The 13927-nt window shown below is 55.2% G+C and overlaps 1 protein-coding gene across 10 annotated transcripts in view; it reads left to right on the forward strand.

The window, feature by feature from the left end:
- PCNT (pericentrin) overlaps window positions 1-13927 on the forward strand; it is a 120235-nt gene that overhangs the window by 27801 nt on the left and 78507 nt on the right. For 9 of the 10 annotated variants that reach the window (XM_027857438.1, XM_027857444.1, XM_027857442.1 and 6 more), the window contains 11 exons: window positions 1632-1687; window positions 1993-2167; window positions 2790-2914; window positions 3072-3125; window positions 3613-3724; window positions 6112-6355; window positions 6822-6909; window positions 8771-8942; window positions 9849-10075; window positions 10963-11411; window positions 13751-13927. The exon at window positions 13751-13927 is cut by the window's right edge and continues 361 nt beyond it. In XM_027857438.1, the coding sequence (XP_027713239.1) occupies window positions 1632-1687; window positions 1993-2167; window positions 2790-2914; window positions 3072-3125; window positions 3613-3724; window positions 6112-6355; window positions 6822-6909; window positions 8771-8942; window positions 9849-10075; window positions 10963-11411; window positions 13751-13927 (1879 nt within the window). The remainder of the gene's footprint in view (window positions 1-1631; window positions 1688-1992; window positions 2168-2789; window positions 2915-3071; window positions 3126-3612; window positions 3725-6111; window positions 6356-6821; window positions 6910-8770; window positions 8943-9848; window positions 10076-10962; window positions 11412-13750) is intronic. The other variant, XM_027857443.1, reaches the window with a different exon arrangement.

The following is a 13927-nucleotide window of genomic DNA, read 5'->3' on the forward strand; positions in this document are numbered from 1 at the left end:
GTGTGTGTGTGTGTGTGTGTGTGTGTGTGTGTGTGTGTGTGTGTATGCATGTGCAGAGAGATAGGAGAAGGGGAGGGAGAGAGAGAAAGGAAGAAGAGACAGAGAGAGATGGAGGGGAATGGGATAGGGCCAAGACAGAGGGTTCCCTGGGCCTGTTGGAAGCCAGTGGGGAGGAAGGTGCTTGACCCGTGGGGGAGATGCTCTGCAAGAATATGGCTTGGATAGAGTGTTTAGGTGCTGGCGCTGTAAGAAGATGTTGCCACCGCATGAGGGTGTCTCTGACCCTGGTGTCCTTGTGGCCAGATGGAGAGACATTTTCTAGGTGTTTCCCCAGACTGTGGCCGGCATGGAGCGGCTGGGCTCTAGGCCGTTGTCTGCAGCTACCTTTGGAGAGGTGTCAAGGCCTCTTTTCCCTCCTTTGAGAAGTGAGGGCATGGGACCAGTGCAGGATCTCAGCCTTTTTGGTCTCCAGACTCCTTTCCACTCTTAAAGATGAGCTCTTGTGGGTTATACTTATCAATATTTACTTGAATCAAAGTGAAGCCATCTTAGTATTATTTAGTATGAGCCCCCACGTTGTGGTCCGTGGAGAAGTGTCAGACTAGGCCACCCCGGAGCTCCTCCTGTGGGTGTCTCCCAGAGGGGGTGACAGCAGTGCCCTTGGCCCTGTTCCTGTGACTAGGGGCCAGCTGCCTGGCCTAGGCTCTCACAGCCCCTTCGTTGGCACTCACTGCCAGCTCTGGAACTGGGTAGGAGGTCCAGAGAGGCCCAGCCTTAGGCACAGCAAAGGAGGCTGGGTGTGTTTGCTTGGAAGTCTTTGTTAAAGGGGTTCTTTGTGCCAGGATTTCTCTGTGCACTTAAGCTCTGACAGTCTGCAGGTTTGTAGGCAAAGGGTTTCTTCATTGCCCTCTTAATGCCGACACGATTGGGATGGTGTGCAGAGTTTGTGAAGACAGGCTGGGCTTTGGGGGCTGTGCTTTTGGCCATCAAGGCTTTTGGAAAGGGCACCAGGCCCGGGGGTTACTGTCGGCTTCTCTCAGGGTGGGCAGGACGCGGCTCTGCCAGGTCTTGGGCCCAGTTAAGTCAGTGTTTGCAGTAAGCCAGTGTTTCTTTGTTGCTGTCCTAGCCCGAGCCTTGTGGCGTCCTCATTCGCTGTGGTGTTTCTTCCTCCAGAGCCTTTCTCACGTGTCCTCCCTGTTTCCATACCTGCCTCTCTCTGCTGGAGGACCCTGTGGTCATTTGCTGACTGGATTCCCGTCCTCCCCTTGTTCTCCATCTTTCCTAGCACTGCCAAAGGAGGTCCCCTGATGTGGAGAGGCCCCCGTGATTTCATTCTAGCCGCCCTCACATTTTCAGCATCCGGCCTGACTTTGCTCCCTGGTGCCTGGTGCCCCCGTCCTGCCCAAGGGGACTGGCAGGAACAGTGTCTGTCTTTTGTCCACAGGCCTTGAGACCTGTGTTGTGCAGGCGGGCCATAGCCAGGTCCTTCCCCTGCACTCTTGGCCCTGGCCCACCCTGGCAGCCCCCAGGCTGAGTGGCAGGGGGGAAGCAGGCTGTGGACTGAGTAAGTGACGTATGGGGCTGCTGAAAAACTCATTTGTGTTTACAGTTGACTGTATGTTTTATTTCAGCTGACTTGGAAAAGAAGCTGAAATTAGAAATGGAGATGCATGTGCAGACGTTGGAGGTACCCCTTCCTTTTCTTGTGCTTGGTTTACCTTTTGTCAGGGGGTGGCTTGGGTCTCCCCTGCACCCGCCTAGTACCCGTAAGGCTCGGGCGTTTCTTTCTCTCTGTCCAGTGCGGATCGCCGCGATCTCGACCTCTGTGTGAGGGTGAGGATCTGATGGCGTGCGATGGGTCAGGCCCTTTGCCAGCCCAGGAGGGGTCTGTGAATGTCCCCCGCTGGTCTCCTCTCCCCACTTTCCTTGGCCCTACCTGCTGTCTGTAGGTCCTCCAGAGAGGCCTGTGGTCTGTCTTTGATGTTTTGCCAGAAGCTCAAGGGAGACTGGGACTCAGAGAGGGGCTTGTGCTTAAGAAGGTTAGAGGAAGAACTGACCGAGAAACATCGGGCAGAAATGGAGAGCGTGCGCGAGGCTCTGAGGGCCCAACTAGCCGAGCAGAAGGCCGAGCTGGAGAAGATGGGCCGTGACAAGGCCCAGGCTGAAGGTAGGGCTCTTTGTCAGTGGGCCTGAAGGCTTTGTCATCCCTAAGGAAAAGAGTCTGTGCACACAGGTGGCGCTACGGTGCAGAGAGCGGGCCGGGAAGACCCGAGCTCCTCTCCTGCCTACAGCACCCTGGCCCAGGCTCTCAGCCTCTGTCTGCCTCCCAGGGAGATGATGTTTATCCAGCACTTACCCTAGTGCCTTGTCCTCCCCTTCCATTCCCTTTCCTTTTCCTTCTTAAATTTAATTTTAAATTTAAATTCCCTTCCTTTTTAGTCTTTTAAGTATTAGACTTTGCCCCGGGTAAGAATGTAAATGGCATCGTACCCTCTGGAGAGCACCATTTCTTCATGGACCAGAGGGATCAGGGGTGGGGACCTAGGTCCTAGGGTATGGCCTTTTGGCCAAGCCCAAATCCTTTTATGAAGGGGATTTGTTCTGTGTACAAAGGGCCACCTTGTGGTTGCGGGTTCCCCACCCCTGGGAGGGAGCCACTCTACTGTCTGCTTGTGGAGGAAGGTCCACAGTGTACCTCGTAGGGTGGCAGCTTCAGCAGGCTGCCTGGGGCCCATGCACTGGCTGGCCTCCTGTGCCAAGGAAGTCCCTGTGGGCTCCTTCCCTTGCAGCTGCTCTCAAAAGCGCGCAGGCCCAGCACCACCTGGCGCTGCAGGACCTTCGCCAGGAGCTCCAGCTTCAGCACGGCCAGTATTTAGAAGACATGAATCTGAAATTTAGAGAAAAGCAGCAAGAGGTGGGTGCTCAGACACAGCTTTCAAACAGTCTTTGGTCAACAGCACAGAGATATTTGGGAGTCGTCTTGGGGGGAGGGGTTACTTCACATCTTGTCCTTAAGGAGAGCGTCCTCACTTAAAATGTCAAACCTTTGGTCCTTTGTTTTGTTGGGGAAGAATGGCTTCTGGAGCCCTCGTGGAATTCCTGGTGTGAAAGCTCTCTCCACCGAGGTGAGCAGCCATTCCCCGGTCACCTTAGAGAGTGGCTTGAGCCCCTTCTTAGGCCAGTGACTGGCCTGCTCCCCTAAATGCTCCCGAGGCTCTCTGGGGGAGGTCCACATTGGCCCTCTACCCTATCAGTGTTTGTGATAATAACGTCTGGCATGTGTGTGGCTGTGGGTAGGTGAGTGTGCGTGCTGTGCCGTACTCTCTGCGGCCTCGTTTTCTCTCCCCTGAGGGCCCTAGCGGCTGTTGTGACCCGTTTTATAGTAGAGGAGGCTCGTGTTCAGAAAAGGCTTGGGACTTGCCCGCCAGGTCACTGCCTGCAGGCGTCCCTCCGAGCTGCGCCCTGGAATCCCTTGCGCCCAGGCTGCCAGACGCTCTGGTGTGGTCGCCTGCGTCCTTGTGTTAATAACCTGTTCTTGAGTCAGCAGCACTGACGTGACTCTCCTAGTTGAGGCCCTGATATTCTGCCCAATGGCTGTCCCCTTCTGTGCAGCTGGACACACTTCAAGCCTCCTACAAGGAACTGCAGGCTCAGTCTCGAGAAGAAATCCAGCAGCTGTGGTCTCAGCTGGACTCCACACGAGCAAATCGGCAAGAGTTGAATGGTAAACTTGAAAGCCCGCGTTGCTACCTACTGTGCACCGGGCACCGTCAGGCGCTGAACAGTCCCTGCCCTCAAGAAGCTTGCCTTCCTTCAGAGGAAATAACACGGGCGGTGTGGGGGCTCCAAGTGAGGGAACCCCCTCTATCGATGCAGGTCCCTCCTCCCTCTGCAGCTCAGAGTCGTCTGAGCATTGAAGAGAGTAAGTGAGTTAAGTTCCCAGGGTCACACGGCTCGGAAGTGTCAGAAACAGGATGGGAGCTCAGGTCTTCCTGGCCTTCAACCTGGCTCTCCACTCACTGCCCTGGCTCTGGTCCTTGATAAGTGTATCCAGAATAAAAAGAAGGCAGCTGGGAGGGAGGGAGGGCCCTTGCACACAGACCTGGTGCAGAAGCTGCCATGATGGGCTGTGGACCGTGGTGGGAAGAAGTAGGAAGCTTGGTGGGACGGGAAAGGCCGCCACGTGGCCTCACTGTGGAAGGGTGGGGGTCAGGCTGTGACAGCTCATCGGTGGGACAGCTCCTTTAAAATCTCCTCAGCGGGACAGGCCAAGTCACTCTCCTGGCTGAGAGTGAGCTCCCGGGCCCAGGGTTCCAGGCACTTCTCAAAGTCCATTCCTCCCCGGGGGTAGAATTTTGGAGTTGCTGCCAGAATATCTAGGATTGAGTAGTTACTCAATCCAACAGCACTTACTAGAACAAGGGTGATTTCAGGAACTTAGGTGCCAGTCTGGATTGGCTGAGGGCTGGCATTCATACACGCAAGTGTGCGTGTGTGTGCGTAACAACTTTTGTCCTCATTTTAGTCAGCTATCAGTCAGCAAGCAATAAGCACCTACTGTGTGCCAGATACTTGCCAAGTCCTGGACATATTAAAAAAAAAAGGCAAAAGACAGTTCTGGCTCTCGAGGGGCGCACAGTGTGATGACAGAGACAACATGCTAACAGCTCCTCACTGAGAAGGTGTTTCCTGGATACCTTGGGGATAACCAGCAGAGGGAAACCACTAGCATAGAGAAGGATCTTGTAGAAGGAAGCCAGGGAGCTCAGTGAGGAGAGCGGAGGAGGGAGAGCGTTGCAGGCCTGGGGGTGGCCAGAGAGAAGGCCCAGGGCCGAGGGATGGAGGGTCTTGTTCACGGACCAGCTGGGAGGCCGAGGACACGAGATCTAAGGGTACGTGTTGGGGAGCAAGGTGTGAGAAACCTGGAAAGGGAGGAAGGGGCTGCATTCTGAGGGGCTTCGAATGGCAGAGTATCTTGTGTTCGATCTTAGAGGCCATTGGGAGCCATTGGAGTTTATCGGGTTGGGGGAGTGACGTGGTCAGACCTGTGCTTCAGGGAGATCCCTTTGGTGGCTTAGTGGAGGGGGGAGAGCCTCAGGGCGGGCAGATCCCCCAGCAGCTATGGCAATGGTCCAGGGGTGAGGAGGCGAGGGTCAGAGGAGAGGAGGGGGCGTATTCAGGAGGGGTTGTAGGGGTGACATGGGCAAGCTTTGGCACCAGCGCTGGATACGGAGGGTCATAGAGATGGAGCAACGAGATGGACTTGTGGGTTGGAGCCTGAAAGACTGGGAGGGTAGTGGTGCCCTGTACAGTAACAGGGAAGGACGTCCAGTTTGAGATGTCTGATGGGAATTTGGAGACGTGAGACTGGAGGTGGGCAGAGAGATTGAGGAACGGCAGTGGATTTCAGAATGACCAGCCTGTTCAGTCGTTTCGGTTGTGTGACTCCATCTGGACACTTCTTGGCGGAGATACTGGAGTGGTTTGCCCTTTCCTTCTTCAGCTCATTTTACAGATGAGGAAACTGAGGCAGACAGCGGGAAGTGACTTACCGAGGGTCACACAGCGAGGAAGTGTCTGAGGCCAGATTTAAACTCAGTCTTCCTGATTCTAGCCAGACCTGGCCCTCTATCCACAGCACCACCTCGCTCCCTTAATGGTCATTCATTGCATGGCGACTGATGACATCACCAAGTGAAGCTGTGCAGAGACAGAAGAGAAGAGGGCCTAGGACAGAACCTTAGGGAGATGGAGAGGAGCAGCGGGAGGGGTGGGAGGACGGGGTCGGGAGGGTGAGGATGGAGAAAGACCATTGGATGGGGTGGGAATTAGAGGTGGGGGGCGTCAGGCTGCTGTGTTCCCCTTGGCCCCAGTCCCAGTGTCCACCTGGATCCAGCTGCGCCGCGAGCTCTCTGTCTGGCCGCTGGCAGCCGTTGGAGTACTTCTCGGTGGGTAGTTGAGGTGAAGGTGGCCTCGCGGTGGCCTGGGCAGCCTTGGGGTGAGTGGTCCTTCCTTGGCGTTTGGTGATGCTGCGGTCTGCCCCTCGCCGGGCGGCTGCCAACCGCACCGTTTCGATTTCTGATGACATGAGACGTTGCTCCCCTGTTACAGAGCTCAAGGAGCAGCTTCTGGCCAGAGCATCCCACGTGGAGCAGATGGAGCATCTGAAGCACGACTTTGAGCAGCGACAGCAACAGAGGAGGGCCGAGCACGAGAGCGAGCTGGAGCAGCTGCGCCTTTACTTTGAGCGGAAGCTGCGGGACGCCGAGGAGAGCTACCGGGAAGACTTGCATCTACTCCATCAGAGGCTGCAGGAGGTCAGGGAGGACTCCTTCCTCGACTCGGCGGATGTCAGGTAAGCCGGGGCAGCCCGGGCTCACGGGCTTCCTGGCCCGGCCCGGCCCAGAGTCCCTACTTCCCAGTCTGGGACCGGTCCTGACCACATGTGACCGTGCCCATTCTGATCTGATGGTGGGACGACCCCACTGGCCACGTTTGTGCCTCAGCCCCCCAGCCCCAGGCCTCCTGGGAGCCATTGTGAGCTGCTGGGCCTGTCTCCCCGGGCAGGTTTCTCTGGGGTTTCCTTTTTCTTCTGATTCTCCTGTTGCTGGTAACCAGAGAAGATGCTGACTCCTTCCAAGTCCTTCCTCTTCTCTCAAACTGGGCAGAATCCCCTTGTGAAGGACAGGGTCTCCCAGAAATAGGGAGCTGGGTTCTTCTGCTGTCTTGGAAGACCTTGTGTCTTCATTCCCTTGCGCAGAGAGGACCAGGGGCTGGCCAGGAACCCAGGAAGGGGCCTTCATTCCTCTCTCCTGTTGTAGTTGGTCCATTGGGTTTGTCGAAGAGGCATCTGACGTGGAGAGAAAAGCCCACATGGAGCAGCTGATGATTCAGCTGGAGCAGCACAAGGTGAGCGTGCGCCCCAGGGCTGCAGCCTCCAACGCTGGCCCCTAGCACATGGAGCAGGGCCAGGGAAGCTTCTGGGTGCCAGGTGCCATGGGTGAGGCAGGGGCCCTGGAGGACCTGGCAGCCCCTCACCCCGGGGAAAGCAGGCGGGTTTGGAGGGAGGAGGCTGCTTGGGGCCAGTCATGTGAACAGCGGGCCTCCTGGAATTGAAGTCACCGGGAGCTCGGGGTTTCTTGGCCCTCAAAAGTGAAGGTTGGCTTTCCCTGGATCTCCCTCGCGTTGTAATTCTTGCAGAGACTGACTAAGTGTGGCCCCAGGGGGCAGGGGGCGGCAATGCTTTGACATGGGGGTGATGCTTTTTGCCCCCTCTTTGATGAGTCATTAACCTTCCAGGTGGGTCTGGCTAGGATTCTGTTGGTTGAAGGTGTGCTCGGGTCAGCTCCAGCAGGGCCTTTCCCAAGTCCTCCGCCCACATCTAGCAGCAGGATGGAGGTGGGATGGAAGTGGGATGGCACCATGATGGTCCTCAAGGGTGAGGCCTATTTCATTTTGGTCTCTGTATCCCCAGCACGGTCTGGGCACAGTGTAGGGGCTGATGTATTTCTTTTTTTAATAATTTTTTTCCCCCCAATTACATGTTAAAACAATCTTCAACATTTTTTAAAAAGTTTGGAATTCTAAATTCTATCTCTTCCTTACCTCTCCCTGAGCAGTCTTATCTAGGTTATACATGTGCAGTCATGTGAAACATTTCCATGTTACTCATTTTGTCTAAGAAGACTCAAAAAAAGAAAGTGAAAAACAGTGCTTCAGTCTATCTTGAGACACATCAGTTCTTTCTCTGGAGGCGGAGAGCATCTCATCCTGACACCTTTGAGGTTGTAGTAGAGGCTTATTTAATTAGTGCTTTGGGGGCGCTCGATGGTGCATTGGTGAGTGCTGGACCTGGTATCCGGAAGACCTGGGCTTCCATCCAACCTCATTTATTCTCTCTGTGACCCTGGGTTGGTCACTTAACCTCTTCCTGCCTCTGTTTCCTCATCCGTGGAGTGGGGATGATAGCATCTACCTTCTTCTCCCAGAGCTGCTTTGTAAATGCTGTTTCACTTTTATTATTATTATTGATGTAAAGCACATAAATTGGACATGAATCAGGGAATAGAGACGCCTCCTGCAGAGTGCTGTGATAAATGGGAATGCCCAGTGCCTGGTCCTCATGGCCTTGGGCACATGCCTGGCCCTGAGAAGCTGCAGGTGTGGCTCTCGCCCCAGTCCCTGCCTCTCGCGGGTCGCCCAGTGGAACACGGCCTGTGAACCCTGAAGGGTCCGGCAGGAGCTGTCACGTCCTGCTCAGGTTCTCCGGCACAGGGTCCTGTCCTTCTTCTCAGGCCGAGGCTGAGATAAGCTGGGAGTGTGGCTAAGAAGAGCAGGGTTTACTCGGTTTGGAGAAGAGAGCGCTGAGGGTTAGCAGCAGAGTTATCCGTGATGGTGATAGGGACGGGGAGGCCCCCGAGACGGGGGACAGCTCATCTGTCTTAAGGAGGATGGGAATTTGGTTTGGCGCTCTGCTCAGAGTGTCAGAGGCTCAGGTGCCGTTCCCGACTCGCCTTAAATGGAATCGTGCTGGCTCTTGGTGGCTCCATGTCAGTTAGCCTAACTTCACGTGATGTGTCCTGGAGCTTGGGTGAGGAGGAGTTAGAAGAAGTTCAGCCCCTGGCTAATGGGGATGGTTTTGGGACGGTTGGAGGCTCTGCCAGGCCGTGCCGGCCTCCAGGGTAGTGCCTTAGCCCAGGGTGGAGCCCCGGGGGCGGGGAGGGGGCACAGAGAAGGCTGGCTTTGGCTCCAATGCTCCTGTCTTCTCTAGGAGGGGATAGCACACTTGAGGCTACAGCTCGAAGAGAAACACAGGGATGAGCTAGAGGCATTGAAGACTCATCACAAGGAGAAGTATGTGGCGGAGCTGGAAAGGGAGAAGCGCCAGCACTGCCTCGACCTTGAAGAGCTGCGTGCCCACCTCACAGAGGAACACAGGAAAGGTAGTGCTGGGCCCCTGCCTCTGAGCCGCCGGCCGCAGGGACTCAGCACTGCTGTCACTCACCGTTAGCCAGCATTTTTAACTGAGGAGTAGATAGCAAAAAGAAAAGGAAGATGACAAGGAGAAATCCCTGCCGGTCTGAACCTGCCCCTGAAGCACAAAACATCCCCACTGCCCTCGCCACATGGCTCCAGAGACTCTAGGGAGAGTCTGGGTTCTTGTCTTCACTGGCCCAGCTCTTTGGAAACAGTTTCTGAGGAAAGCACCTCATTGCCATCCGGAAGCAGCCCCTATCCACTTCAGTGGGGCCCGGTGTCTAGTCCAGCCCAATGTGGTCCGGTCCAGTCCAGTCTGGCCAGGACGGTGCAGTCCGGTCCACTCGGCTCCAGTCTTGTTCAGGTGGTCCAAGCCAGCCCAGTCTAGGCCATTCCAGGCCAGCCCAGTCTAATCTAATCGAGTCTGGTTCATCTAATTTGATCTGACCCGATTCAGTCCAGCCCAACAAATTGGCGTTGCCCTACTGCATGTAAGCACTGTGTTAGCTGGGTACCGAAAGGTTTCTGAACACACAGTCTTTGACCTGAGGGAGCTGTTTTGTTTGGAGAGGCTGGGGGATGATGAACATCCTTAGAAGTCTCAGCCAAGACGGGGTTTGGTCAGAGAGGGAACAAAAAGCTGGAGGTGGTCAGGGAAGGCTTCCCGGAGGAGAAATCCTGCACCAAGCCTGGGGTGCCTGTGAAGGGGTGGGGGTGCAGCGATTCCACGCCTACAAAACTCACCAACCCCTGGTTTGGGTCCCTCTGCCGGGCCTGCTCTTTTGGGCACTGTGCAGGTCCTTGTGCTGGCATGATTTGAATACCTGCCCTGCACAGCCCAGCCACAGTCATCTGTTTTGGGTTTCTTGTAGAGATCATCAAGGTGAGACTACAGTGTGCTCAGGATGCTGCCCGCCAGGTGGAAGCAGAGGTGGCAGAGAGGGTCCTGGAAGATGACAGAGCCAGAGAGGCCCAGCTGCAGGCCAAGGAGGGCCTCATCTCACAACTCACGGAAGAAGTTGGCCTCGCCAGGACACAAAACGCTGAACTGGAGGAGAAGCTGCAGCATGAGATCTCTCAGAAGGAGCAGGCAGAGCGTGTGAGTCGTGGTGGCTGGCCCCGGGCTCTTTGGGTCCTTGCGGGATGATAGGAGGCGTTCCCATCCAGTCCTAGCCCCACATGCCTCTGAGCATGGGCGGGTGATCACTTCACTTCTCACTTGTAGGTTGAGGATTCTCATAATGTTGCCCAGCTTCTCTTGGGGCTTGGACCTGTGCGAGTGTGAGGGGCAGGCAGTGTGCTGGGAGGGCTCCCTTTGGGAGAGGCCTCGATTTATATCCTGGCTCCAGGGATAGGGATGGGAGGGAGGAAGGGAGCCTCTTTGAGCTTCTGGGTTAGGCCCCAGGCCAGAGGGGGAGGCTGGAGCGTGTGATGTTTAAAAAGTTTCAGGAGACAACGTTAGTTAGTCATTAAGGCCAGCAGGTTATTATAAAAGGATGGTCACTTGGCTCTCTCCCTTAGACCAAAGACACCTACTGGTGGTGGGGTCAGTTTATATGCCCTTCGAAGAGGAGATGTTCCTGAGGGGTGGCTATCAACTAGGCTTGGTTAACACAAAGACAGGTGTGGGCTGTATTAAGATGAAGGTCTTGGGGTCTGGGAGTTAGGTCGCTCAAATCTTGGTCAGAGACATCAATTTCCCTATCACTGGTCTTGAAAATAGGGAGAATCAGCCTTTCCCAGAACTGTCTGAGCAAACACAATGAGCGGGAATACAGCCATCGGCCCAAGCTCAGAATTTCTTTTACTGTCTGACTCGATCTTGGCCTGGGTAAACCTCGAAGCGAGATTTCCCACACTGGTTGATTTCTGGATGAGGACATAGGAAAGGGGAAACATCTTGGCCCTAATCCAATAATTAGCTATTAAATATGAGAGAGCGATCTTCGTTCCTCACAAGCACAGGCTTGATTATTCTCTTTGTAGATGAGATGTCGTCTTGCTGAAGACCACCAGAAAGAAATAAAGAAGATGAGGGAAAAGATTCAGCAGATGATCCGCAGGGACGAGGACAAAGAGGAAGACTGGCAAGGCCGAATCGGGGATCTCAGCAGGAAAGCCGAAGAGAGCCTGGCCGCCCTGGCCCTGGAGCTGAACGGCAAGGCCGAGCGGGAGCAGCAGGCCTTGAGCGAGGCGTTTGACCTCCGCGTCACGGAGATGGAGCAGCTTCGAGACCGGCAGGCAGCCGATATCGCGAGGCTGGAGCAGTCCCTGAGACAGCGGGACGAGAGCTGGGCCCAGGAGGAGGCCGCCTGGCAGGCGCGGGCCGCTCAGGACCTGGAGACGGCCAAGGCCCAGATGGCCAGAGAGCTGGAGGCAGCCACCCGCAGGCTTCAGGAGGACTGTGCCTTGGAGCTGCAGACAAGCCGAGCGAGGTGGGTAACTGAGGCCTGTGGGGCTTCCTTAAGTACCAGAGGAGGCCCTGGAGAGGCGGCGAAGGCCAGAGGAGTTGAGTTGATGTTGCCTGTCTGCTTGTGTGGGTGGGTGTGGAGGGGAGATGAATCAAAAAGGGAGCATCTTGTTGTATAAAGTGCTTTCAGGTTTGCAGAATGCTTTACACTTGGGAGGGGCTATTATTATCCACGTTTTATAGATGAGGAAACTGAGGCAGATGGGTGAAGTGATTAGTGTTTAAAGCATACTGACTGAAGGTCCAGCTCTTTGGCCACTGTACCACCTGCTGCCTCCGTGATCAAGAAGGACCTCCTGGAGAAGGTGGCATTTGAGAGAGCATTCCAGGCAGGAGGAGAGGCCCAGCTGGCACATGGAGTGTTGAGGGGCAGAGCAGGGCTGAGCTGTCGCGAGTGTCAAGGAGAGCAGAGCATAATGAGGGTGCAGAGGCAGGCTGTGGGGTTGGCACTGAAGCCCTTTAAATGCTGAGCACAGGAGATCCAAGGGGTGGCAGGCATCATTGCAGGTCATTGAGGAGGCTGTGTGGATGGCCCGGGTGTATCTGCATGGACCGCGGACTGGCCTGGAGACAGTGCTGATCGAATAGACATTGTCACAGGGCCACCGAGCCGTACTTAGGGCTTCCTGGAGGCCCACGTTTACTTAGGAAACCATGTGTCAGCATCGCCTGTGCTGTAGTGCGTTTTCTTTCTGCGGTCCAGCGTTCCCAGCTCTGTTTGCGTCAGGTTCAGCCTTGCCGGGGCATCTGTCGGGACACCTCTGCACTGGGGGTAGCCAGGGTGAGATGATGTTGAGGTGCAGTGGGGACAGAGAGATGGCACTTCCTGAGGGCGTGGGCTTGAAGGACAGCGAGGAGTCAGTGCCACTGGATGCCTAGAAGCGAGGTGGTGCCCCAGACGCTGTGAAAGCTCTGTAGTGATGGTCAAGCGATTGGAGGCTGAGGGGCAGAACCAGATGAAAATGTTCACCAGAAGAAATCAGAATCCTCGACCACACATATAATATGGCCTCCTGGTTTTCTGAGCCACGTGGGGAGGGCAGGCATCCCTTTCTCTTTGCATTGGACCCTCCACCACTGGAATGCAAGCTCCTTGAGGGCAGGGCCTATTTTTCCCTGGGGGTGGGTGGGAGAAGCTAGTTTGTTTTTATTGAGGAAGGAAGGAAGACTGAGTTAGAGATGGGAAACTTCCTTCTTGTAGGATTTCTAAGACTGGTCAGATACACTTGCGTCATCAGCAGAGTTCCATCCTCACTGGCTCAGGAAGTTGGGGCCCTGCCGGCCTGGAAGTTCTGGTGACCCGAGGTAGCTTTGAAACATGTTACCTGCCTCCCTGCCTTTCTCCCAGCCTGTGAGTGTGATGTCACCTTTTCTCAGTGGCTCCGGGTCCTCCTTGGCACTCGGGCTTCAAGGCTCCAGTGATGCCCTGGGCTGCGGAGGAAGGCACGCGGCACCGTAATGGAGGAGTTGTCCTTCCAGTATTTGCTTTTTGCTGGAAGGCTCTGCCTGTTCTCCAGCCGTCTTGTCAACCGTCACGCTTTGTTCCTGTCCCTGCCCTGAGTTCTACTAGCCTGGTCTCTGCAGTTCCAGGATAGGTGGTGCAGTGGCCAGAGCACTGGGCCTCAAGTCAGGAAGGCCTGAGTTCAGATATGGCCTCAGACCCTGGGCACCTCACTGTCTCAGTTTCCTCATTTGTAAAACAGCATCTTCTTCCAAGGGTGGTTGTGAGGAGCAAATCAAATAGTGTTTGTAAAGTGCTTAGCATGGTGCCTGGAGCATAGTAGGCACTTCATAAGTGCTTGGGCCCTTTCCCTCCCACTGGAGCGTCCTCAGAGCTGGGTAGAATTGTCTGGAGTAGAGTCTGAATACTTCCTCCATTCAGTAAAGTACTGCAGCTTCAGCCTATCTGTGGCCATTCATAGACCTCTGCAAAATTACTGGCTCATGGCTATTTTCTTTGTACTGTTGTTGCCAGCGAATGGCCGTGTTCCTGAGAGCATCTTTAAAGATGCGTTAAAGTGAGGTCAGTATGTGGGGGGACCCTGGTGCTTGGACATGGGTGAGCTCTGATTGATGAGAGGTGTTTCGGTCCCAATCCAAAGTCAGTCATCAGGCCATGGCCCGCCGGTGACCGGCCGCTAACAGGGCCCTAGGCACAAGTCTCTGTCGAGGACTGTGTCCAAAGGACCACGGACACACCCAGAACTGGATGGAAGCAGGTGCTTTCTGACCAGATGGAGAGGAGGTTCTGAATTATTTAGAACAGCCTATTTACAGTGTTTGTGCCTTTTAAATTTTATTTAGATTCTTAGAAGAGCAGAAAGAAACAGCGCAGAAATTCACTGAAAGACAAGATGCTGTCTTCCGGGAGCTGCAGGAGAAACACGCCAGCGAGCTCCAGATGCAGAGGCAGCAGACCGAGTCCCTGACCACTGAGCTGCAGACCCAGCATCGGGAGGAGACGGACGCCCTGCGGGCCTC

This window comes from Vombatus ursinus, unplaced genomic scaffold (genome assembly GCF_900497805.2).
Source record: "Vombatus ursinus unplaced genomic scaffold, bare-nosed wombat genome assembly UNPS02012147.1, whole genome shotgun sequence".
Classification (NCBI taxonomy): Eukaryota; Metazoa; Chordata; class Mammalia; order Diprotodontia; family Vombatidae; genus Vombatus; species Vombatus ursinus.